Source organism: Agelaius phoeniceus, chromosome 4 (genome assembly GCF_051311805.1).
Source record: "Agelaius phoeniceus isolate bAgePho1 chromosome 4, bAgePho1.hap1, whole genome shotgun sequence".
NCBI lineage: Eukaryota > Metazoa > Chordata > Aves > Passeriformes > Icteridae > Agelaius > Agelaius phoeniceus.
This window is the reverse complement of record NC_135268.1, coordinates 65,001,639-65,028,229: the sequence shown is the minus strand read 5'-3', so window position 1 is coordinate 65,028,229 and position 26,591 is coordinate 65,001,639. Positions and strand designations below refer to the sequence as shown.

Genomic DNA, 26,591 nt, shown 5'->3' with positions numbered 1-26,591 from the left:
GTGCATGGTCCTTTGGTATTCTCTTAAATGTCCAGGACATAGGATAGTGTACTTGTTCCACCTGAACAGAAGGAAAAACATTTTCTATGAAAATTAGTGCACACTGGTAATGATGTTTTTGTCTTGGAGCTCCTAGAACTTTGTTCATCACATTTAATTAGTTTCTTATGCTTTTTTTAATCAAACATGTAAACTTTTAAAACTATTTAGCTCAAATCTTGTGAGATTAACTTTTTGTTGTGAAACAGTTTTGAAAGCATAGTTCTCTAAATGGAGATGATCAGTCTTGTCAGTGCTTTTTGCACATTTTTGATTAGCTTCCCTTCTTATATTTTACCTTTCCTTCTTGCTGCTCTTCCATAGAGCAGGCAAAACTTCTGTCCCATCAGATTTAATCCCTTTTAGTTTCCTAAATTTAAATTTAGTTTCCTCTCAAGATCACAAACTGTAATGTGTTTTCCACGAAAAGCTGTAAATTTGCTGGAAGCTGGCCTAAAGTCTCACAGTTTTTCTTTCTCCTTTTCTCCCCTTTCTGGATTCCTGCTGCCAGCTCACTGTATTTTTTGTTGTTGTCAGGGATGCCAGAACTCCTAACAAAAATCCCCCCTTCCTGAGTCCCTTGTACTCCAATAGCTGCCTGTCTCCTTCCTTGCTAACCCCTTCCTGCACCTCCAGCTTTAGAACTGGTACCAGAGGAGAGGAAATCTATTAGTGATATCCAGGTAATAACTGCAGAGAGAGTTATTAAACTCTATTTAGCACAAAATGGAAATTTCAGGTTGTTGCATATGATCATTTGTTGCAAAGTTCTAATACTGAATAAATGCATTTGCTGGAAAATGAAGGAGCACAGTACAGCTTGTGCTATAGCTGGGAACTCCTTTCAGCTAATTGAAGATGTTTTCTGAAGGGGTTTGGTTTCTTTGTGTTCTGAATAATTGATCGAGTTTCATCGACTTCTGTGCACTCAGGCTCCAGGTTACAGCCACATATTGGCTGTCATAGTTTCACGTTGCATTTCTTTGGAAGTTCCAGCTTAAAAGAGTTCCTGTGGTGCTCAGGCCAGAGTTGGCAGGGAATATCATGAGTTGTGCTGGCATGGCTGTCTGTGGATCTGCCTTAGGAACAGGATTATTTAATTTTGTAAACTCTAGTTTACTGTTAGTGGAGATGAGGGCACAGCCTGCTGCAATTTGTGAGGAGCAGTCAGACGTACATGCAAAACCCTTAAGCTGCCATAGCTGCCAAAAATCTTATATGGAACTGCTGCCTAACTTGTTTATCAGTTAAAAATACTTTGAAGACCCCATCCATTTTTGTTCTATCTTTAAATAATTAGAGTCGTGCAAATCATCTTACATTGGAACCTTTTTCTTCTTTCTGTCCTTCTGTTTGCAGTCCCACATGAGTCACATCCTTCTTCACTCCTATGCCTTCCTAATACATGAAATACAATGTTTTCTGCTTTCTCATTTGTAATTTCTTGTACACCATTCTTGTTCTCAGACAGAAACCATTCTCACTTGGACACTTCACAAAATGCTGCAGTATCAGTCCTCCCCTGGTGACCTGTTTGCAGTGCTCTCCTTGTCATATTTATACTTGCCATTTCCTGTTTTCCTAAAAAAAAGGGTAATCTAGTAATTTATTAAAAACAATATAAAGGACTCAGACACCATTAATTGTCCTTTTTCTCTTATGATTATACATTTAACTGGTATGTCAATCTATTCTAATTTTTACTTTTTTATAAGAGTAGAAAAAGGAATGGATTTTTTTAGAGCATCAGTACTTTAATTCCTTTAATCCTTTGTTGTTTTTCCTCTCCATCTGCCAAATCATAACAGGATAAAGGCTTTTAGAGATATGTTCTTTTATACTTTCACCATGGTAGTGGTGGCAGGGTGGCAAGTATCTGCATTGCAAATAGGAGAGGATCTATTGCTGTAGCACATGCTTTTCACTGATCAACTTGTTTTCACAAATTTCTGTGCTTTTTGGTTGGCTTCTGGATTCCTAAAAGTTCTAAGGTGAAGGCATTTAGTAAAATGTCAGGTGGACTTCAGTTTCTAATTCTGTTCTCTGATAGAATTTCTTAGATTTTCTTGACTATTTAGATATTTTTAGAGTTTCACAGATTTAGCAACACTGTTTTTGGAAGAGAATATTTAAGGTAGCATAATAAACAGTTCTAGGGCTTATAGGCAATCTGTATTTAAAAAAAAACCCAAACAACCCTACAGCCTAATGTTCATGCAGCAAATGTCAGTGTTTTAGCTTGGCAGCTAACAGAGACTGTAGCAGCATATTTTTTTCATAGAGTGGTTTGGGTTGGAAGGAACCTTAAGATCCATCTTGTTCCAAGCCCCCTGCCATGGGCAGGGACACCTTGCACTGGACCAGGTTGCTCCAAGCTGGCCATGTTTTTGGTCATACATGTATTGTTCTGAAATGTTTGTGAAGAATTTAGTGGTTTTTAATATCTGTTTAATAGTGTAACAAAGGCTTTTAGAAGCACCATGATGTCTTTATGTCTAACAGACTGCAGAAATGACATTAATATCAGTCATTGCACTAACAATCTCTCTGTGCTGAAATACTGTGGATTTCTTTAGCCATGCTGATTCGTACATTCTAGTTTCAATGGCTGTTTTCTGTTCAAGTCATGGATGCTTTTATTTCCAGCTCTTCACAGTCCCATGAAAAACATTTGCCAAAATGGTGCTGTTTGCTTAAGATACGTGATTCTTTCCTTCTTTGTGTGCATGTGTGTATGCACAGCCATTTTTTGATTGATCTGGAGAAGGAGGTCTGCCTTCATAATCTGAATGTCTGGAACAGAGTCAAGAAAAGATGAAAAGAGAGGCTTCCCAGGAAATTAAATACTTGTGAATTGCAATCTTTTTGGGTTTTTTAGTAACTCTCTCCTTAATTTCCTAGATTATTAATTTGATTTTTCAGAGCAAGGAAGAGTTTTTTGTCAGTTGAAAATATTTTCTTAATTGCAATTGTTATCCAGATGGGTTGGGGAAATGGTTAGCTCAGTGCATTTTGCTATTTTGTAATCATTGCTTAAGCATTGTTTTATTCCCAGGGTCTCTTTTTTCTTAACCTGTTCTTATCTTTACTGTTCCACCCAGGGCTCAGTAGTCAGTTTTGCATAACAATATAAAAAAACATAAATAAAAAATTTGATTGGATACTAATTTACTCTCTCTTTTCTAGTACCACACAATTTACAAGTTGTTTTTTCTGCTCTCTCTCTTTCTCTTTGTTATGCTTCTGACCACAAAGAGGTAAGCAGCGTTTATTTCCAAAATGGGACATCTGGTGATGATTAATCTTATCTAGAATCTGCTTCTCAGTGGAATCTAATTAGATTTGTCTTTAGGCAGTTGGTTCCTCTTCCTTCAATTTGTAGTGTTACTGTTTCAAAAAATTTTTGAGTGCATGTTCTTAATCTCCCAGCATCATAAATGTCAGTGTCTATATTTAAATAAATACTGGACAATTTATATTCTTTTTTGGGGATGAAATAGAATGAATAGTGAAAGTGTATTTGTTATTCTGAATAGATATGTCTGCTACTGATAGTTTTTAAATTTTTTTTCCTTTCACCCTTTTATTTTCAATGAAAGCTGAAGTTCTCTCAGGGCATCCATCTAGTTTTAAGAAACACATCAAAGACCATTAAGCATCCATACTGTGTAACTGTTTCATTAGTTCCAAAGTACCAATTAATGATGCCATTAATTTGCTGGGTTGTTGGTAAGCTGATAGTTTTATCACTAATTCTCGGATTAAAAATGAAAAAAAATTAAAAATCACAGAACTAGTGTGGTCATACTTGATTAGTGGTGAAATTGAGTAGATGTACTTATATATTCATGTTGTTCTAACAGAAAAATTCCTAGAGGAGGAGCCTTGTAAATGTTTTGATCAGCTGTGCAGCAGCAGTAATGGATACAGCTGGATTTAGTCAGGGGTAAAGTTCACTGTGTTGCACAGATTAGGAGTAAGCTTTCCATCCACACAGGAAAGGCTGGTGTGGCTGTAAGGGATGAGGCAGGTGTGAACCACCTCAGCAGTACCTGCCTGGATAAGCAGATGATTTTAAAAGTTGCTCAAAAAGACAGGAACTGTCCTCATTCCACTGGGTGTTGCTTGTCAACATTTACGGAGAGCAATTTTCTTCTCTTCACATTTATTTGATCATTTAGCAAAAGCCACCTTAGCTTCTTTATACTGCACTTGTAAATGCTCTCTTAAAACCTTGGAAGCTAAGATCCAGCTACTAGATTTCCAGGTTGCTGTGGCAGAACCTGCCCAATTTACTTCTCAGCCCAATTAAAAAAACCAACCAAACTAAACCCTTAGTAAATAGAAAATTGGGAGGGAAAGATTTCATAGAAAAAGGGGTCACTTTTAATACTGAATGAAGTTGATCTCTCAGGCCTGTTGAGGGGATGAACCCTGCTGCATACTTTGGATCCAGATTCCTGTTTTGTCTTGACAATTCTTTGAGCTTGTAAACAGAATCTGTTGAGAGCACTGGTGATGGCCAGAGCCCAGTTGCTGTAGAACAGTGATGTCTCCATGGGAATTAGCAAACAGGCTTACATCTCTGAGGCTGTACAATGCTCTGGCTGCTCTTCTCTGCTTTGTATGAGTGGTTGTTGGCATGAGGCTATGAGGATGTGAAATTTGTGCTTATTCTTTTGATTAATGTGATGTGTATAGACTTCCCAAGGAGTGATCAAAGGGAGACCAAAATATTTCAGAACTCGGAGCACAGAAACTTGCCCAAAGGAAGAAATGAACACAAATAGAAAATTTATTAAATATTACAAATCTGCCAAATGCAGAGCAATTATAAAAGTACTAATAAATATATTTTTAAGCTTACTATAATGAAGAAAGATGCTGACATGAAACAGAGGGGAATTTGCTCTGATTTAAAGTCTTTCATTTTCTAAAGCAAAAAAGCATCAGTAGACAGGGAGGAGTTTTCCCTACATTGAATGTTACAGTGAAAGTGTTACAGTGAAAGGAATCCAAAATTTCAGGCACATAATCACAAGGTTTTGTAATGTAGTGAGTTTATGTACATCTGCTTAGCACCACTCACCAACTGTGCCTAATTTTAGGTTCAAGCTTACACTTTGCCATTTGGAATAAACTTGATATGTATATGCTGAGTAGCTTAACAGACATCTGGTAACTTTTTAGGGGGAAAGAGTATGATTATGGCATGAGAGAAAACAGATTTAATTACTGCAGTTCTAGTAATGGAACATCCAAGTGAGGGAGTTGCTTTCCTCAGAACAAAAGTTCCTGCGATTTTGTACTGTGTGATTTCAAAAGCTGGACTTTGCAGTAGCAAGGCTTTAAAAAAAGAGTAGTGAAAGTAAGACTTCTAAAAATGTGGGGAAACATTTCAAGAGCAGCTGGGTGAGATGATTTTTAGGATGGGAATTTCCTATAGAAAACACAAATATTTTGTAGTTAAATGCTTTCCAGTTAAAACAGGAAAGAGCCAGGATCATCTTGCATTTCTTACTGACATGTATCATGTGCATTTTAGCAACCTAACTGATCACTCATGTTAATACAGTAAATTAATGCTGAATGTTTAAGATATTTGACTTGAGACTGGAAAAGTCAACCTTAATGAATTTTAGTAGGTGATTTTACAGGGGCATGGCAAATGACCAACTTGTTTTGAAATAGTGGTCCTGTCACATTTCCTTACAATTCAGATCTTACTATGATCAGCAATGTACTAAAAGGAAAGAAATAAATTAATATCTATTTTCTGTTTTTTTTAGGGTGCAAAATTTGGACATTCAATGGGATTAAATCAGGCTCCTCCTCCACGTTCTTCTGCTCGAAGATCATTTGGAAGATCGAAGCGCTTTAGCATTACTCGCTCTCTGGATGACCTCGAGGTAATTAACTCTCCCTTAAAATTTAGAAGTGAGTCTTAGGGAACTTATAGTAGATAATGCTGGTAATTGCTGAAAGAAAGTGAGTAATGTATTAGTATAATATAGTTATTTACTATCATATGACATTTTTGTGAGGGGAATACAGATTTCAGGTATCAACCTTTTTCAATATTTCTTTCAGTATTTCTTAATTGGCTACATTGTGGCCATTCTTTCTGTGGGCAATTCTGACTTTATTTTTCATATCATAGTTGGTCCTGTGTAAATCCACACAATACACTTTTGCTGATCAAAATGTTCATAATGTCTCAGAAATGTAATATATAGAGAAATCAAATGTTCATCATATTCTGGTTTTTGTTCAGCTGATGAATTTTGACAGCAGTTGACAGAAGGGAGTTCCTAATCAACTTGGTGATTTTGGCTCCTTTTAGGAGTAATATTATGCTATTTTACATCTGGTTTAGCATCAGCTGATGTCTGGCTCTCAAAAGCATACTGGCTTTGGAGAAAACAAGGAATGAAAAGCCATCCTTCTGTTCTACTGTAGGAATGTGGCTTCATTATATCTTCACTCCTAGTGTGCCTCCTCAGGAAAACCATGACACTGAGCCACAGTGATGTGAAGAGATGCAGAGATTCTTCCCTTAGCCCTTTACCATGCTTATTTGGAGGAACACTGGTGACTGGAAAAAACAAAAATCTGTGCAGAGCTTTTGGCACAGGAGCCATGCAATGCATTCTGCACCGCTTCAGCAAGGGAGGGAATGTGGCACACTGAGCCCTCCAAATGGGAAGGAGGTGTTTAAAAAGCATTTGAGATGGGAGGAGGGAAGAAGGAGACACTCTGAGTTTTCTGCTGTGGGAAAATGTAGGAAGACCAGCATTTCACTGACTCTGAACTAAAGGAGAAGGGAGCTCAGGGAGGGATGTTTAGGGAGCAGAATATATGGAAGGAGCTTCTGGCATGCTTAGGGAATGCAGGTAGGAACTGTAATTACCTATTTCTTAGATGTTTTTCTATTTTTCTGTTTTTCATAGTGGTCTATATTCTCTGAAGCTTTTAAGTGTCTTATTTTTTTTTTCTAGTTATAAAAAATACGTAATTTCTTTGCACTCATAACTTTAGTACTGTAACTGCATAACATAAACACAACAAGAACTTCTGGATAAAGGGGTTTGGGAACCATCTAGCTACATCTTTCTTAATCAGAAAATGGTGATTCTCCTAAATTGAAAAAGTTTGCTGTTACATATATCCAGTTTTGACAGAATTTCTGATTGCAGTAAGAGTGAATTCTCTCAGAATACCAAAGAATCTAGTGCTAACAATTCACATGCAACAGGAAAAACATGGTTCTTTCCACAGTCTTACAGATTAAAATTTCATGCAGGTTTTTTGCACATCTCATGTTTTGAGTGTTTTAAACATCAAAAATAAAATTTAATTTCTGTTGTTGGAGCTGTTTCACATTGTATAAATATTCATTAAAACAGGCTCTTGGGACTTTCCATTAATTTCAGAAAGATATGATAGTTACTGGCCTAAAAGTCCTTTTTTCCCCTCATTATGTGCTAGTTGGTATTCATTAGTGTCTGTAAACAGAGTAGCACCAACAGGAGGGATTGAGTCCATCTGTGTCCCAATGTTCTCATCATTACTGAGTTACTTTGGAAGGGAAACTTTCATTCTAGGTCACAGTGTGACCTGGACAAAGGAATGGTCTGACTTCAAATCTGTACTTGGATGAATGCCCTTACTCCATGTAGCTGTGTGGGTGTGGACTGCTCTCTGTCCAGCTACTTCTTTTCACTTTGAAATCTTTTTTTCACCCTGTATGCTGTAAGAGAATGATATCCCAGATATCCCAGCCACCAGGAGAAACAGCAATCCAGAGAAGAATTTAAAAAGCTTTGTATGTCAAAATAAAATAACGTTGAGGTATTTTAATTTTGGTTCAAACTTCAACACTGCTGCTTCAGCACTTGTCCCAAGTACTCTTCCACTATGTGTGGTAGAATATAATGTTGTTAGTACATGTTTAGTTTATTTCAGGCCATCTATTTAGGGGTGGTGGAAGAGGAAATAACAATAGCAGGAAATTCTTAGAGACTCCACCTTTGGAATAATGACCATGAGTGTATTGTATAGGCTACTTGCTTGCTTTTGTGTTCTTTTCAGTTGTCTTGGCAGACTGGATAAGGTAATAATCCAAACATGAAATTTAGTTCATATGCTTCTCTGAGCTTGTGGGTTTGATTCCTGCTGGCATCCAAATTAATCTTCTAAACTGAGCAGTGTAAGTAGGTTCCATGGAGTTTCTTTTATGGGCATTTGATGAACACAGTTCATTGCTTACAGGTCTAAAAAGGCTGTATTTGGATTTTTTGTTGAAGTATGAGCTGTGTGTGAAACAGCAGCTGTCAGTGTTGCTGACTGCTACCATAAGGTGGCGTAATTTCTTTGAAATTTGTTATTTATTTATTTTTAAAAGTATCTGTCAAAGAATATAGCATATTCATGCATGTTTAATAAATAAAAACATGATTTCATGAGAAAATGTCACTTTTTCTTTTAACTTGTTAGATTACTTCTGGCTGTATGTGCACAGACAGAATTCTTGTAAGATTAGAATTAATGATATGGTTGCCCCTCCTTAAGTATTTTCCTCTTAACTGCAGAAGCTGTATTATCCATAGAAAAAACCAGACCAGTTTGTAGGATTAACATCTTGGTTCTGTTTTTACTGATAGAAAATGTATACAAGATTTTTTTAAAAATGCAGGGATCAAGATGGGACGAGAGTGGAAAATTTATGGTGTATTTGTGCTATAATTGTGGTAGGGAGAATGTCTCACAAAACAGAAAATGCACAATTTTATTTCTGAACTGTGGAAATTGTGCTTGTTCACAGCAGGTCTGATTATGATTAATTAGTCTTTAAATTGGAACTGAATTCAGAAAATGAGCATGTCTAGTATGTGCCCTAGTTATGTTGTTTTCAGAAGAAATGTATTTAGAAAATTTTATTTATTAAATTACAAGAAACTTGGTTTTGTTAAGAACAGATTTATCTTTTATCTAGCAATCAATTTTTCTATGTGAATAATTTGTTGTTATGAAGTAGTGTCTATTAAAAACCATGTTATCATTCTGTGATTTGCACCAATTTTACTTTTTAGCATAGTTGCTGATTCATATTTTCAAGGTGTAACTTAAGCTAAAAGTACCTTATGATTATTTAATATTTGGCTTAATGAGAGGGTGTGATCCTGTCTTTCTTCCCACTTCTCTTTCCTGTAGATAAATGCCACTACTCTCATCCTCTTGCACAATTCTGTTCTGGAAAAGGTGTTTATAAATTTATAAACAAATTAAAGGTGTCTCTGCGAGACTGCAGACAGTAGAGCACTACCTATGTAAAAATTTACCTTAAGCACAGTAATTGTGATTGTTCTATTCATCACCAGTTTTGGTAACACTTTCAGCTGTAGCCATTCCACTCATCTTTTAATTTTTATTGATGTCTGTAAAAATGGGGGAACCTTGCAGTATTTTCTTGAAGTCAAAAAATTTAGGTTCCTCCTCACCAAGAAGAACATTCAAAGCTGTTTTTTCCTGAAAATAATTTTGGTACTTGTACTTTTCGTATCTCTCTGTGGTTAAAAATAGGGCAGAGTAGTATAATGAGAGACATAATCTCTTAGGGAAACAAGTGTCAAACTCTGTAAGTATTGTTAAATAATCATTTAATGCAGAGAAATTTTTAAAATTAAAGATGATTTAATTCTTTGAACGAAGTATCAGGACAAGAAAAGATGGCTGTTGCAGCTTTTCTTGTTCTCATCCTGTTTAGGAAAGCTTAAAGCTATATTTTATATTATAAACAACATTTGTTATATCAAATTTCTAGAGTTTAGTTATGTTTTCAAAGTTGGAATGCATCATGTATTCTTTTTAAAAATCAGTGTGAGGCTTTTGTTAGAATGTTCCATCTTAATTATAACCATTAATAATGTAGTATTATTAGGTGTTATTACGGATAATAATGCTTGATTTTTTTTTTTTCTGTTTTGTTAATTCTACTGAATCAACTACTTTTTGCATTTCATCTGCTATTTGAAAGCATACAGCACATCTCTTTGGTATGAGGTTTTATACTAATAGATGACATGTCTCTGCTGGATATTAGCTTTGGCATCTGTGGGTGGCAAAACTCCCCCTAAATGCTCATTTGACTTAATAAGGAGTTTTTAAGTGGGTACCTGTTTTTGTTTGACTGATTTAAATAATCAGACAAAGCTTACACGGGGAGATAATAGCTTATATTAGACCAACTAGTATACTAGGAAAATCAGACAAGAAGATCTAAACATGCCCCAAACTTTTCCCACCCTCTCATATGAGCTAATAAAAAGTATTAACTCTCCCTGCAGAGGTTGCTTTATTGATGTTCTTAGATCATCACCATGGCCACAGTGCCACCACTATGGCAAGTATAAGTACATGTTTTAAATCAAGAGGCCTCTTCATTCGCAGCTTTTAACAGCAAATTCAAAATTTGAAAAGAATGTATAGTTTTATTTCAGATTTCAGATTATTTCAGATTTTACCAATTAGTAAAAATATGTTCTACTGTGTACCCCCTTTAAGAACTGCATCTTTGGCTATATTTTGTCCAAATTTTTACCTAAGATTTAACCAACCAATTGGCAGTTTTGCTGTCAGCTTTCATGAAAGGGGGAGGAAAGGCCAATTGTGAAATAGCAGTGCACACATGAGAAAACCTCCATTCTTGTATGTAAAAGGCAGTATTGTATTTTTAGCACACTGATAATGAGTTCCTAAAGGTTTAATCCAGTCTCATGTGTGGGTACTCTGCAGTCTGAGTGCTAACCCTGAGCAGCTCCTGAGGCTGCTGTGTTGGAAGCTTCATGGATCTGTGCCCACAGATGAGGTTCTTGTTTCTCTTTTCCCTTTGCACTGCTTCTGGAGCAGTGAGAGGTGTGCTTAGTGATTTCAGACTCCCTCCCTAAGCTGGCTCAAACCCTCCTGCTGGCCATGATGTCTGGCTGTAAATAGTGCAACTCAGTCATGGCATTACACGTTGATGGTTTTATCTTGAATTACTGATGTGCTCGTGGAGCTGATCAGTGAGACTTTGGAAACATCCAGTGGTTTGTGCCAGGCATTTTTCTGCTTTGTTCAGGCCCTGGGCTGAGCACTCCTGGCTGGAGTTGTTCACCTGCTGGGCTGCAGAGTGGCCACACAGCCAGGACATGGGGGATTGCAGGCAGGGGATTGCACTGTCTGGGCTGCCATGCTGTCCAGCATCATTTGGTTTCACATTTGCTTCTCTAGACTGCTCTATTAAGAATTTCAGACTCTCCAGCCTTCCCCAGAGGATCATCCTCAGGTTTTTACTTTGGCATGTGGGGTCTTATCAGGTAGTTTATTTATATCTCTTTGAAGAAGGAAACAGCATGCTAGTAGTATACATTTTATTTTTCTTCACAGATTGTGCTCTAGCATTAGTGTTAGGTTTTTGCTGGTATTCTATACTATACCATAATTTTAAAAAGATTTTCACTATCTGCTCTTAAGTTTACATGTATAGACTTTTCCATGGAAAGTTCTTGTGCTCCTGACATTGTTTTGTAAAGTATCTGACAAAGGTGGGTTGGTCAACAGATCAACAAGTTATGTGCAACCTCTTTATTGTGAATTTGAAGTACTTATTTCTGCATACAATCTAGAATGTTAAACTGTGCTTTTTTTATCCCAGACACTGAGAATAATGGGATTTATTTTCTGTTACTTCAATTGGTGAAATGATCATTCTTCAGTAATGTTACCGTTTACTGTTTTCTCCTGCTTTTGTGTTATTTTCTTTACTTCAGATTCTGGAGAAATTTGCCATTTAAATGTGCATGTAAGAGGCAGAGTAGTCAGAGAATGTGCTGAGAGCTGGATCTCATCTCTGCTTTTTCTGTGAGGTGCATAAGGGCAGTGCTCATCACAGCAGTGCTCACCCCATGCTGTGGTGCTCGAGAAGAAACCAACAGTGTTGCCTAGGATGGGTTCCTTAGGGAATTAGGCCCCCCTATGTGCAAAGGCAGTTGGGACACTACAGAGAAATTTCTTCTTGAGAAGGCAATCAGTAGATTGTCTGACCCTGCCACTCAAGTGCTTATCACTTTGCCCAGGATTTTTCTCCTGGGAAGCTGAGAAGCCTCAGAGAAAAAGGCAAACAATATTATCTCATTTGCTTCTCCTGTGTTTTGCTTCTTTGGAATGTGGTTGGAGATTGTTTATCCAACATGTGAATTGTTTTTGACTTAATGACCAGTCATGGTCAGGCTGTGTCAGACTCTGAGGAGAGAGTGACAAGTTTTTCTTCAGTATCTTCTTGCCTTCTGTAGGTATCCTTTCTCTATGCTTTAGTATAGTTCAGTATAGTATTCTTTTATATAATATAGATCATAAAATGATAAATTAGCCTTCTAAGGACATGGAGTCAGATTCATCATTCCTCCCTTCAACAGGGTCGCAGAAAATACCACAAGTGCTGTCTGAGCCTTGTTGGCTCTAGGCTTGGCTCTCCAGCACAAGCCCATTTCTGCCACAGAACCAGAGACACAATATGTGCTTTCAGGTACTAGAGATAGACTTGTATTCTGTATAAATGAATTTTCTTTTAGTAGCCAATACTGCCATTCTTAAGATATGTGATTAAAGGGACACAGGTGAATTCACAGGCTGTAAATATCTCTGCAGTTTGTGGAACTACAAGGATCAGACAGGATGAGCAAGTTTAAGTATCCACCTGAATCTACAGAGGGGTTGCATTCCTTAGTTCAGCAGTGTAAGATACTGGGATTTGGCTTTGGCTATGTTATTTTGGTTCTGGTTTCCTTGAGTAGTGACAGAACTGTCAATCCTCACACAAATGGAGCTCTTGTTAGGTTGGCAACCTCTCAGGGGTCTCTTTTTCCCTAACCTAGCATTCTTCAAAAATGTGGCTTACTCTCTTTGAACTTATTCTCTTCCCTCTTCTGGGTCTGAGGCATGTGACATTAAGGCAGAATAATGCTACTATTTACTGCACTGATTCTGAAATGCAGAACTTTTTGCTGCTTAAGGATGATCCTAGCTGCAGTTTCTTATATTACATTTGTTGATTCAAGGGCATCTATTAAGGCTCCTCCCAAGAAGGTGAGCAGTGAGGTGAAGTTACTCCAGGTAATAAGGATGAGAGCAGTCTCTGAAGATGAGACCAGGCTGCTTTTATAAGTCTGAATGACTGGGCAACAAAATGGCAGATGAAAATGTATGCAGATAAATGTAAAGTAAAACAAATGAGGCAAAATAGCTCTAGCTTCATATAACAAATGATATATATGTTTCTTAGGAGACTGTTTCTTCTCAGAAGTGAGGTCTTTGAGTTATAAGGGAGAGTTGCATGTAAACAACAGCTCAGTACAGTAGCAATGAAGCAAAATCCTGTCTTACAGATTATTACAGAAGGAATAGATGATTCCATTGCATACAACTGTGGTTTATTTTTCCATACCTGGTCTCTTTATTTTAAAATGTTCTGATATATTAGGAGAAGAAAAGATTTAGAAAAGTGTAAGGAAGAGTGGAAAATCATGGGTGGCATAGGAAAAGTAGTTGGGATTGATTGCTCATCTCTCCTTCGGGACAAGAAGTCGGCACCATTAATTAAAGATAGCTGGAGCCAGGAGCAAAACAAACAGGAGAACACGGCTGTTCATGTGGGAGGTGAGCTGGTCTGTGGGATGCCTCACCACTGAGTGCTGTGGATGCAAGAAATTTGCATGTCCTGGAGGGAAAGTGGACAAGTATTTGGAAAAGAGAGCCACTGGGGGTTATTAAGGAGACAAGCCACACCAGGTGCAGGAAATCTCTTGAACTAAAAATACCTGGAGTCTGGGAGAATGTCATCAGGGAAATGTCTGATATGTTGCCCTGTGCTGCTCTTTGGTAGGCTTCCATGTGTGGCCACTACTGGAAACATAACCCCGGGTTTGATGAGCCCATGTTCTGAACTGGCTGTGAGCAGGGATGTGAGGGTGGACAGTGCCTTTCCCTGGCTGTGGGACTGTGGTGCTCTCTTGGCACAGGAGCTGTGCTGCCTTTGCCTTGCTGGGAGGTTGTTGTGAAGGGCTGCAGTACCTGCTGCTGCTGGTGCCTGCCCTGGGCACTGGGAGCATTCCCTGTGTGTGCTGCAGTGCTGGGGGGATGGCTCTGGCCACTGCCCTGCCCAGAGCTGCTGCTGCTGCTGCTGGATTGTCCAGGCAGCTCCTGGAATGAGTGGCAATGAGGAACTGCCTGACTGGTTTGGTGTCTCTCCATCCCTGCCCTCCCTCACTGCTCTTCCTGTTACCTGGTGTGTCTTTTGACGTGACAAAATAATAACTAAGGAGGGGTTTTTGCTCTCTGATGAGACCTGGTTGATGTTTTTAAGGCTTTATTGAGTGAACTGGATTTGTTTTTCTAGAACATAATCACAGAATACGTACAGCACATACTGACAGCATCTGCAAATTGTTTCTGATTCTCTCTCATGCTTGAACTGCTGGGATTTTGGGTAGGAATTTGTACCACCTAATTTTGACTGTCCTCATGCATTTATCTGTCCAGTGAAACTACAGAAACAAAAAGGAGTCAGCTAGAACTTTTACTAGAAGCTTTTTGTTTACTTACTAGCATTTCTTATTCACTATTAAATCATTAAAACATTTCACTAGTACTTCTAAAACTTAAAATATACACTGAAAAGCCTATCTGCAACTCCCTTCTGGACAAAGGAGCTGCCGAAGGATGATGTTTAAGGATTATTTTTGGGCAGAAAGTGCACGCATTTTTTTTCTGAAAATGCACAGATATTGCAGGTCTGTCTGGAGAGTAGGTGTGGTATTGAAAATTACGAGAGTAATGTTTCACTTGGAACATGATCCTCGTAAATGCCAGTGCTCTGCTTACTCACAAGAACACGGAGAGTTGTGGTAGGATGAGATAGGTTGCACAATCTGCATACATGTGATTGTAATCACTCCAAGACACGTACCTACATGCCAGAAAGTGCAAGAAGTTTGCTGTGAGTCTTACATGTTTTAACAGTCTATTTTTTAAAGTATTTTTAGATTATATTTTAATTATTTTTAGTAGAGATTGGTGACTCTGTTCATTCAGGTAATATGCTCATCAAAGGGGAATGTATTAAAAAAGGGAATACTTGGGATGAGAAAGCGATGTTGACTCAATGCTGAAACAAGTTTGGACAAACCTTTAGGACAGAGTCCTGTAGGCCCTCAGTGAATGTATTTTACATTAGCAGATTCCTCAGCAGGGCTGTTGTCTTTACAGAAGCTTTATTGTTACGCAGGACCTGCCTAAACACCATTTTGAAAGCTGCCTGTTCCTTTTGATGAGAAGATACAGAACCAGTACTGAGGGCGGGGAATGTGCTGGGGAGGGAGGAGAATGCGAGAGGTGTTGATAGGGCAGCAGGCAGAAAAGCCTCATTTTTTCACTGGACTCTGGAAGAAGTAAATATGTGTTCAGAAAGAGCGTAATAATAAAGTTGAAGGGGCTGTTTCTTAACCATGAGATATTAAACCATTTATACATGGAGAAAACTTTTACTGATAGTCAAGTGTCTGTAAGTATAAAGTTTTGTTTGTCTAAAGCAAGCAGAAAACAGGAATATGGTTTAATGAGTAGCCTTCCTAGCTAAGAAATCTTGCAGTGAAATATGATAAATTATGCTTCTCAGGATTCAATGAGGTTTTAAAGAGACAAAGTTCGTAAGTATAAGTATTTTAGTTGACTTTCTATATAAGCTGTTATAAAATTAAGAATACACCATTTTTCTAGCCATGTTTAAAATTCTTTTGCAGCACTGTATTGTTTTAAAGTGAGTGTAGTAGATAAACCGATATTTCTCTAAGTTTTTTTTATAAACCTTTAACTTGATTTTTATTATACTTGCACGTGTTTCCGTAAAGCAAAAATGTCTTTACAGATATGTTACCTTGTAATTCTTACAGTGCTTTTATAAAACTTGTGCAGCTAAAGGGATTTTTCTTCTTCCATCTGGAATTTTATCCAATAAAACAGAATCCAGATGGTGTGAGTTATTAGAATAACTGAAAATAAATGAAAAGTATTTGTAGAATACAAAATTTCTGAAGTGTAGAGACTTAGATTAGTTTTGGCTTGTTGTTGCTCAGAAAAACTTATTTTGCAAGTAAGCATACTAGCTGTGTTATCTAATTTTGACATTGTGGTCTTATTTTTTCTGTCTGTATATATCAGTATAAAATTGTCTTAAATGCTAAAAGTATGGCAGCAAAATTTTCCCATTTTAAAATCAGGAGGGAAATAAATAATTGCAAACCATGGATAAGATATTATATGCATTATTTACTTAAAATATAGTAATTTTCATTCTAACTTTTACATTGATTTCCTCAAAATCTATTAATTTTTAGGGACGACATCAGTAGTAGGAAATTCTGAAGTGACTAAATGTGTTTCAGTGATCTGTCACTTAATCATATCCTCTTTAATATGCAGTTTACATTTAGTTTACTGTTGGACTGCAAGTTACCTTCCATTTGAATGTGCAAGTTACCAAGTTACGCTGTTTCTGCATGTTTTTATTATTGGAGAGAACTCAGTTGTCTTAAAATCTTGATCAACAGAAGGGGAAAATAAAACCAGGAATTGTTCACAAACATTTTTGCAAAAAGTATATTTTTTCAGTTTTCATTTAGCAGTCCTGGAGAATTATTTTTCAAACTTTATAATATGGCTCATAGAATTAGATTTTTTTTTTGTTTTAGAGTGAATTTCTGGATGGCAAACCTTGAACTTAGTACTTGAGAATGTGCACAGCAGTGTGAGCAGACAGCAGAGGGCACTGGAGCAGTGGTTTGCATCACTCCCTTTGCTTTGCAGGATTTACTGTGGGGGAAGTCTCAGTGTCTGACAAGGCAGCTTGTACTTCACTTATTTATACACCAGCAAGTTCCAGCTAGTTCAGCTTCAAAATATTTTTGTTAATATTGCATTGGAATAGGAAGGGCTCTTATTTCAAAATTCATAGAGGGAATCCACAGTGTTGTAAATGAGAGAATCTTTCCTCTTCTCATCAGTAGCACATATGGGGTCTGTTTATTGTTGAGTAGCTGACAAATCATTGACAAAAATATATTTAGACAGATTACAGAAAATTTGGAGAATTAGGGGAAAAAGCATTTTATTTTATGGCAGAGTTTTCTTAATTTACGTGTAGGCTTTTTGATGCTTCTGCTTTTTATTTCAGTAGCTGGGATCAGTGAGCTCAATCATATTCTTAAAATGTGGCTGTCATGCAAGTAGTTGTTACTTTAATATGACATTAAAAAATCAATGCTTGATGAGATTTAAGATTTTTGGTGTTGCATTCTGCCAATGTCTCATTTAGTTTAGGACTCTCTGTGACAAGGAGCTGGTCCAGGGGATTGACACTTTCTGGTTGCCTGGTGGTTTTTGTGCCTGTTTTCTTCTTTTAGGAGTCAGGGATATAATAAATCCCATTAATCTTCTGACAAGTTAAAACTTATCCAGGCTCCCTGTCATTCGGTCTTTCTCTTCAGCTTTTTCTGCTCTGAAAACAAATGTACAAAAGCAAATATGAGCAGGAAGTGGAGGGGAGGGTAGGAGAGAAAAACAGATCAACCTTATCTGGGGTCGCTCCCCCTTCCCACAGTTTAGCTCCTGAGCAGATGGATGTGGGTTTACAAATGTCGTCTTTGGTGGAGCTGAATAAGGCTTTTAAAGCTGTTGTACCATATTTTAACACTTCCCATTAATAGCTTTGCAAATTAGCACTCCTTCTGCTTTTGACCTTTGACCTCTGAGTTGCCTGCCCAATTTACAAATAAGCTATTCAAAAATCACAAGATTTTATATCTGTAGCTGCTGAAATAAGCTGTGGAAATGTAGAGGGATATGAATTTTTTAAAGGGCTTTCGGTGCCACATGACACTTCATAGCCATGATCATTAAGTGCTGCTGCCTAATTGCTAGAGCTTATTTTTCAGTGTTGGTAGAGCTGCTGTGTGGAAAAAATGGGGAATTGTAATGCTTAGCTCAGTGAAACAAAATCAACAATTCTTCATGTCTGTTTAAAGGAAGGGATTATTAGGTTTACAGTGCCTAAGATGTGTAAAACATTGCCCACCCACAGTGTTCCCAACAACATTCACTGCAGTGGCTCCACTGAGCTGCTGGTCCTGCAGCTACATCCCACTGTTGCATATGGGGTCAGTTTTCTCTTATTCCTTCTTATGGGTAACATTCTCTCCTGTTAAAATTGTTCAAGTACTTTTGGTCTTTCCAGGTGATTCCTAGAGGATTTAGGTTGGGTGTCAAATGCAGGTGCTATTGATAAAAGTCCTATTTTGTGTTACCCCAAAGGGGTTTTCACAAGAAAGTTCTTCAAGCATTTCTGATTGTGATTATTATACACCTGATTATTTGTAATATTGGTGCTATCTAATTAAAGTATTGACAATGAAAATATATTTTGCATCCCACTTGGTTTAGTGTCAAACAAAATGCAGTATTTAAACAGCTCTGGCATTTTTTTCTTTATGAAATTGCACATTTTGAATACCTGTCGACACACAGTAAAACTGTTCTGTGCAAGTACCATAGGACACTTGCTTCTGAAATCCTAGAATAATGGAGGGTGTAATTTGTAGTTTTTAAAAGACATTTCTTCCTGTCTACCCACCCATTTGTTTCCATTGCATTTGTCATGGTATTAAATGCTTGTAGGAGCATTCCAAACTGCAGTGGTGTGCCTATTCAAACAAGTAATCAATCAAAAAAAGTAACTTTCTATCACAGCAATTGGCTTATGTCTCTAAAATTCTAGTTAGAATAGGCTTCATCTGCAAGGGAATTAAATTTCTTCCCCGATCACTCTAAATTAAATTGAGGAGATGAAGTTTTTCTGTTAATCAAGTCTCTTCATCCTAAGTGCAAAATGAAAAGATGTGCAGGCTTTTACATATTGGATGTAGCAAGTCAGTCTCACCATGAAATATTGAGTAAAGGCTCTTTTTTCTCATTTTCTCTCTTTGTAAGTTCCAAGTAGCATTTGCCTTTTTCACAGGGTGGTTTCTGTATTAGGGGCTCAGCCTAGGAACTGCATGGCTGTGGGGGGTTCCACATGCTGTACAGAACAAGGGAGAAAGTTCCTCTTTCCTAAATGCACGTCCACCTAGGGCTTAAGGACATCCCACTGGCATAAAAATGCCCAATAATCACTCCCAGATTGCCATTCTGGGGTTTATTTTTAGCAGAAAATTGTGTTCTGATTGCTTTAAAAATAACAGCAGTGAGTGATTTAGGTACTGTCAGTGTTGTGGACAGCAGCAAACTTCCTGAAATGCTGTACTTTCCATATAGAGTCTCTTGAAGACACCGCTGTCACAGGCAAGTGAATTGCACTTCCCTCTTTCATTACAAGGAGCCTCTTTTGCTCTCTGTTCCTCAGGCTCTGTGCACAGAACTCTCCTGACATCAGCTGAGCACAGGTTCAGGTCCTGAGGGAGGAAGGGCAGAATAGAAGTTGGTTTCTGCAAGAGGAATTTTGTCTTTAGTGACAAGAGGCTACTCCTAGGTTTAATGAAATGTACCAAGTCTCCCTGTATTGCAGATTTTTATGTGCAGTTTACAGTGTTAACCACTGAAAAGTTAAGCAGAATGGACTATTTGAGGTCCTATTTTGTTCTGGCTTGCATTATGTAAACCTCTGAAAATAGTGATTTACTATGTAAATGTTTCTCTAGCTAATGTTAGGGTGATTAACTAGTGTTTTTTTGGAAACTGTCTTGGAAATCTGTTTTATTGAATACAGGACTACCATAGGGTTCAGCGTCGTTTTATATTCCTGATTTGTTATAGGAAACATTCTCAAATACAACCAGCATGATTTATATAAAATGATCGAGCTTTTCTGGTGAGAGATAATTGAGATCTAATCTGAATCCCTGACGAACCACAGCTTCCTGCATTGGCCTGTTGCTATTGGTAACATAAAGGGAGTAAAATAGAACTTCATACGAAATGCCTTTAAACTTTACTGGCATGTACAGGCATGGAACAGCGTTGAATTTTTGAGTTTAATCTTTGAGAAGCCGACGTGTTAAGGAAATGCTTTTTCCATATTAAGTGAAGATGAATTTAGGAAGAGTGCTGCTAGGAAAAATAACTGCTGTTTCTTACGAGGAGCGGGTAAGTGATATGAATTATATTTAGCTAAAGCAAGGCATTGTTGTAGTGAGAAATTAGAATAGGCTATTGTTATTGGCAAGAAATTAGAGAAGAATGAGATCAGCTTCAGAATGCTTTTTGCTTAGCCTTTAAGCTTTTTTACTTTAAAGTATTTGAGTTAAAATTCCTTTGTAAATGCAAACATTGGGTTTTATTCTCAGAGAAAAGTAATACTGTTATACCAACTAACACTGCGATTTTGATATGTATTTATGAACTATGCACAACATGTATAGAGCTAAAAACCCAGTATGCTTATAATGTGTGCCTATTATCTAATTATGTGCAATATATTTTGTATATGCTTTCTGTACCATTATATCAATATTGTATCTTTAGGTAAGACTATATATATTTTGTGTATATCTTTATATAAAAATAATTTTAGGGATCAATTTGGCACTTAAGGTGCTGTGTTTATATGTGATAAGATTGGTTTTGTTTGGGGTAAAAAGTTGAACATTTATTTCTTAAGGAATTCCAAATGTCACATCATTTATTCTTCATATGTTGTTTTTATAGATTCAAATATTTGACAAAATTACATGGAATGTATTCAGTAAAGTTATTGTACAGTAGTTGTACAGTATGTTTTTTCTTCAGAACTCTTACATATAGAATGCTTTTGTGTTAACTGTTACAAATGCAATTTGGTGGTAGAGAATTGAAAAGTAAAATTGTGTAATAGTCCTCCTTTAAGTAGCATTCTGAAGGGGCACTCTTCTCAAAGAATTATAAATTATTACATTAATTGCAATAATATTTTGAAATGGGGATTAAAAGCCTGTAATGTTATGCTACTTTTTAGGTGAGAAGTACATTTGGGATTATTTATTTGAAAGAAAAACTAGCAATAGTTGATGAGTAATGTGGCTTTATTTTTTATTTAAAATGTTAGAATTGTATATACCATATTTTGAGGCATGATCTCCCTCCCCATCCAGAGTCCACTGAAGTTCATGGCATGAACTATGTTGATGCTGTAATATATTTGAAAATACATATATATCATGTAAATCCTGGAGTGATGTGACTGAAGATCTGGGGATCTGCTTACAATTCATTCCTTGGCAAAAGGAGAAGTTGCTTCAGGTGATTTAAGAAGTAGTTTGAACAAAGCTAGATGCAAGCAGATGGTCAGCTGAGTGATAGGCTTTCCCTGAGATAAGTGACAGAATGTTTGAAAGTTGGCTCTTTGTATTCAGCCTGTAAATCTTCAGATCCCAGCAGATTTCCTAGCATTATCCTCTATTCTGAAATCGTATGAGAAAATTAGTTTAGAAGGTTGGTGGAGCTAGGTGTGCTATTCTAACCTGAAAGGCTTATTTCAGGGACTTTATAAAATAGTGTGTGAAGTGATGTTGTACTGGGTAAGTAACAGATTCTGGCAGCACTCAGAGAATTCTTTGGATGCAGCAAGAAGTCGATGCTTGTATTGCAAGAAAGTGTGCTTTGGAAAGGAGACAGAAAGCTCATTCTGAATCCCTTTTATTCCAAATCTTTCTGGATGCCCAGGAAAAGAATAGATGTTTCTGTTTAGTCTGTGATTCTGTCACTGTTAGAATAGGAGAGAGAAATCCATCTTCACTCTCCTTACAGATTTCACCCTGTGTGTCTCAGGAGGAGTGGGAAACAGAGATGTTTCTTGGCTCAGGAAGGCACTCACCCCCACTGTAATGGCACTGATGATTTCATGTTGCTCCATTTTATTGCTAAGGCCTGGCATTTCCCAGTATGTGTCACCCCTCAGTATCCCCCTCTTTCCCTTTGTTCTACTCCAGTATTTGAGCATGACTTCGACTTGAGTGACAAACCTTGAGGTGGAGAGAAAGGAAATTTTTGTATTGTGTTACCTGGGTAGTTGTTCACATGGATTTATTTGCTCAATATAATCTCTGGGCTATAGGTGGGGTATTTTTTGGTTTCTGCAGGATGTTGTCATGGCCGAAATGGACAGTACCAAGTCACTTCTCTGGGACCTGATCCATGTAAAATGGAACATGTAAGGTGGAACTAAGTGGATAAGAGTTTCTGTCACCTAAAGATGTCAGCAGACAAGCTTCATGCAGAGGTGCACACATCTAGCAGGCCATGAAAGCTAAAAGATACAGCCTGTTCCAACCTTATGAACTTCCAGCCTTATGAGTTATTCTCCTCTATGCCCTCTCTCCCTTTGTACCTTGTTGTTGGTGCAGGGTACTATGTTGTCTACTTCTGTTCTGGGAAAAAAATTAAGTACTCACAAAGTAGTTTTCTCCCTGATAATTACTGTAAGCTTAAACTATTTGAGATTTGTTGCTAGCAGATCCTGAACACAACATCAAAAGCTCACAGGCCCTTCTGGTTTTTCCACCTAGCAAAGAGAGATGGTGCAAAGGGAAAGGTAACGTGTTTTCTCTTATTCAGAACTTTATGCTATCAAATACATGCTGCAGCATTTGCCAGTTTAGAGAGACCTAGAGCATCTTTTATGCTGAATGGTAACTGGGAAGCCACTCTTCAGCTTGCTGGCCCTGCCACTGAGCTTCCCTCTCAAATCCTGCCCTGAAGTCCCTGGAGCAGAGTTGCATCCCCCAACTTTGTGGGGTGTGTGAGTGTCTGTGTAACCCAGCTGTTAATCCAGGTAGATGAGCAAGCAGAGTTCCCATGAAGGCATATACTGGAAGGCATTTTAGCTTTCCTAAATTAGATTTTGTTAAATTTTGATAATTTGTTGCCATCAGATTCCTGGCATATACCATGGGCTTCTTCCTAAACCAATTTGGTAACTGGGGTAATTGGAAGAACCAATTTCAGTTCTTATCTGGTTGTGAAAGATTTGATGGTTTCATACAATTAGATTTTATCTCTGGATGATAGCTCATAGGTACATTCACAACATATATGTTCTGGCATTTGGAATTAGATACTTAAATATTTTTTAAAAAATCCTCACATGAGCCCTAACTGGCACAGAGTCATGCCCTGTCCTTCCCCCTCTTTCAGAAATGGCTGCTTACAGGAGCTTTTCAATTTATAGCTTTCTGATACGTATGTTTTTCAATAGGTGGTTCTTAACATGTGTGCAGTGTTAAATTTCATCAAATAATCAAACTTTTTATGTGTAGCACATCAAATTTTGTCCTAAAGAGCCTCCAGTGGTGGGAAACGTGAGTGCTGAAGAATGAAAAAAAGCCCCCAACATAAACTGTATTTTTAAAATGAGATCATCATAGTATTTAAAAAAATCTGGTCTTGCAACTTATACCTTTCAAAGACAAATCTAGACAAGTTTCAGCTGAACAGTTTAGAAGAGAAACTTCTTTGTCTGAATGTGGACTGCATGCAATTTCTGACAGGTTTAAACTGAGATTTCTGAGTACTCACAAACGCAGTTTGAACATATTACTGTGAATTCTTGCACAGTAATTACAAGCTTTAGTTTCTAGGCTTTATTGAATTAGGTGGATTTAGTTACACAGATGAATTGAAAGAAATGTTCTTAAGATATATTTTATTCTGTGATCTATAGAAATAAACGGATAATGCTTGGAACACGATAGGTATCTTTAGTGACTCTGTACTGTAAAATATATTCCTCCTATAGGGGCTCTCCTAAAATGTTCTGACATAAAAATTACTAAGGCCCTGCTTGGAGAGATTTTAAGATGCTGATATATGTAATGTAACAAGGCATTTAAAATAAACAAGCAAAACCAACCTGTGGTGTGTCGAAAGTTCACTGCATTAACTTATGCTAAATAGATTGAGATAAAACTCTCAGTGTCCACTAATGATTGAGCTTTTCTATGATATTGCACCATTTTGTCTTGAAAATTATGTTTTATAATTGTTAACTTCCCAGTTTTTGACAGAAGTATTATAAATATTCTTTCTGCTATCATGAAAATCCTAATAATTTTGCTTCATACCTTTCAAAACCATGAAGAATTGTACTTGGTGTTTCAAGCTAGGTTAATGAAAGCTAACAAAGTATATGAACATTCCTAAAATATAGATATTTCGAAAGGACTTTGGGTTTTTTTTCTGTCTAATGTGTAAACTGATACTATTACTTTACTTTGAGTCATCATTTTCTTTGTTCTTTTAGAAATGACATTGAAGTTGTTTATTCATTAACTGTACTGTACAGTGATGTGCTAAGAAATTAGAAGCAATCACATTTATAAACCAGATTTCAGTAATGCAAATTAAATTTCCTAAATTACCAACATTAATTAAGTTATGGCTTCTGAATTTATAACATGATCACTAGGCTTATGTGCAAAATAGAAGTAGAAAAGATGTCCTAAGCCCCACTGAAGGATTGTAACCACAACCATATTTTTGATACCTGAAACAAAGCTATGAAAGGGAGATGCTTGGAGATACTTTTTGTTGTATTATTATTCTTCACAGATCCAGAGGCATTTATGTAGTTATTTTTTCATTTTTTTTTCCATTTTTTGTTTTTAAATTTTTTTCCATTTTTTCATTTTAAAAATCTTTTTCATGAGAGGTGTATTTGTGTTTATCTGAGCCAGCACCAGGGGAATGATGTCAATGGAGGTGAGTTTAGATTTTGAAAGTTGCAGAATAGCTCAGATCCTGTCCTGGGGATGGGGACGGTGAGGCCACACCGAGGCTTTGTAACAAATTCTTCAGAGAGTTTCAACAGCAGGGCGAGAGCCTGCAGTGAAAGAGAGAAAGAAAAGAGAAGATATTACTGAAGGTTTTTGTGGATTTTGAAGAAGAGTGGGAGTGTTTGTTGCCAAGGCTGAAAAATGCAAACTATGGAGAGGTAGCTGTTAGCTTGAATTGTGTTTATGTTTGTGCTTTTCTTCTTGTGTGTGTTGCTGACCTTGAAGAAGTTTTAGATACTGTAGGGTATTCTTTCCTGCTTTTTAATGAGCACTACAAATGAAGAGAGTATTTTTTAAATATTTAGAAGGTTTTCTAAAGGTTCAAGGACGCTTTCAATGACCAAGAAAAGATTGGCCAAACTAAAATAAAAATACTTTCTATTAGTCATTAAAAAGTCAATGCAAATTTAAATCTTAAAAATCATTTGTCCAGACTTCACTCAGCTGAGTGTCAAGGTTCAAGCATTGGAGTACCTAATTGGGAAATGGTCAGTACTTGGATTTAATGAGGTATCAGATGCCTTGAGGTCATTTATGATGAAAGTTGGGAAGTTTAGGGTAGATTAGCCCATAAACTTCAACATTTCACTAGAATACGAATTGTTCTTGAAAATCTGATGTACAATATAGGTAGAGGTGGTGAGGTGTTCTTATTGCAAGTCAAGTTCTAGCTTATTGCAAGCACTCTGAACATCCTTTTGGTTCTGTGACAGGCAGAAGTGACTGACAGGGAAAGTTTTCAGAGTCACCTCGCTGACAAAACACTGAATTTTCATTTTAATGCTACATAGCCCCAAATTAAAAATTTAATTCATATTGTTTTCCAGTCTTTGCAGGTCAGTTTTAGGTATCTTCCTTGTAAAAGTACCAACTGATTGTCTCTGCCCCTCTAAGAAGGACTTCTGGGAGCAGTGTAGTTACCACAGCAGGAAATGCTTCTTCCAGTAAATATTGGTGGGATCAGATCCCAGGACAGTAGTGATTGAAAGGGCTGAATTTCATGCTGGGGAGAAAACAACTGTGAGAAATAACAGCTGGCTTCTTTAGATTTTCCTCTCTAATATTATCACTTATTAATAAGATTACAAAAGTAATCTTATTAATAAGTGATAATATTAGAGAGGAAAATCTAGACAAGTTTCAGCTGAACAGTTTAGAACAGAAACTTCTTTGTCTGAATGTGGATTGCATGCAATTTCTGACAGGTTTAAACTAAGATTTCTGAGTGCAAATGCAAGATGAATCTCAAAGATTTCTGATACTTGCCATGAAACTTCAGTAACACTTCTCTTCTTTTCTTTTTTATTGCAGTCAGCAACTGTTTCTGATGGAGGTAAGCTGAAGCTTGTTTTTACTTTTATAATGAAAAATAATCAATTTTCCACATTAAGCAACATAATATGTGGTAAATTATTTGATATATTACAAGATGTAAGTCCAAGGTGGTGCAGAACTCTGTGGCTGCTTTGGGAACTCTGCCAGAGAAAATATTGCAGGCTTGTGTTCACATACTTTCACTGGTTTATTTGCATAATATTTTTTTTTGTACATTTATATATGCACATTTTTATTATAACTAGGCTTCTTCATTCACTATAATAGAGGCAGAGCTGGTAGACTTCTCTGTAATTGGATGGTAGATAAAATCTCATTTTTTGTTTT

General features: G+C 37.0%; 1 protein-coding gene across 7 annotated transcripts in view; it reads left to right on the top strand.

The window, feature by feature from the left end:
- The window catches only part of RGS12 (regulator of G protein signaling 12), an 86,181-nt gene that overhangs the window by 16,740 nt on the left and 42,850 nt on the right, over nucleotides 1-26,591 (top strand). For 5 of the 7 annotated variants that reach the window (XM_077177772.1, XM_054633721.2, XM_077177768.1 and 2 more), the window contains exons 3-4: nucleotides 5,829-5,948; nucleotides 26,241-26,262. In XM_077177772.1, coding sequence (XP_077033887.1) covers nucleotides 5,829-5,948; nucleotides 26,241-26,262 — 142 coding nt within the window. Of the gene's footprint in view, nucleotides 1-5,828; nucleotides 5,949-15,504; nucleotides 15,638-19,497; nucleotides 20,269-26,240; nucleotides 26,263-26,591 lie in introns of those variants that run through there. The other 2 variants (XM_077177771.1, XM_077177770.1) reach the window with 2 other exon arrangements.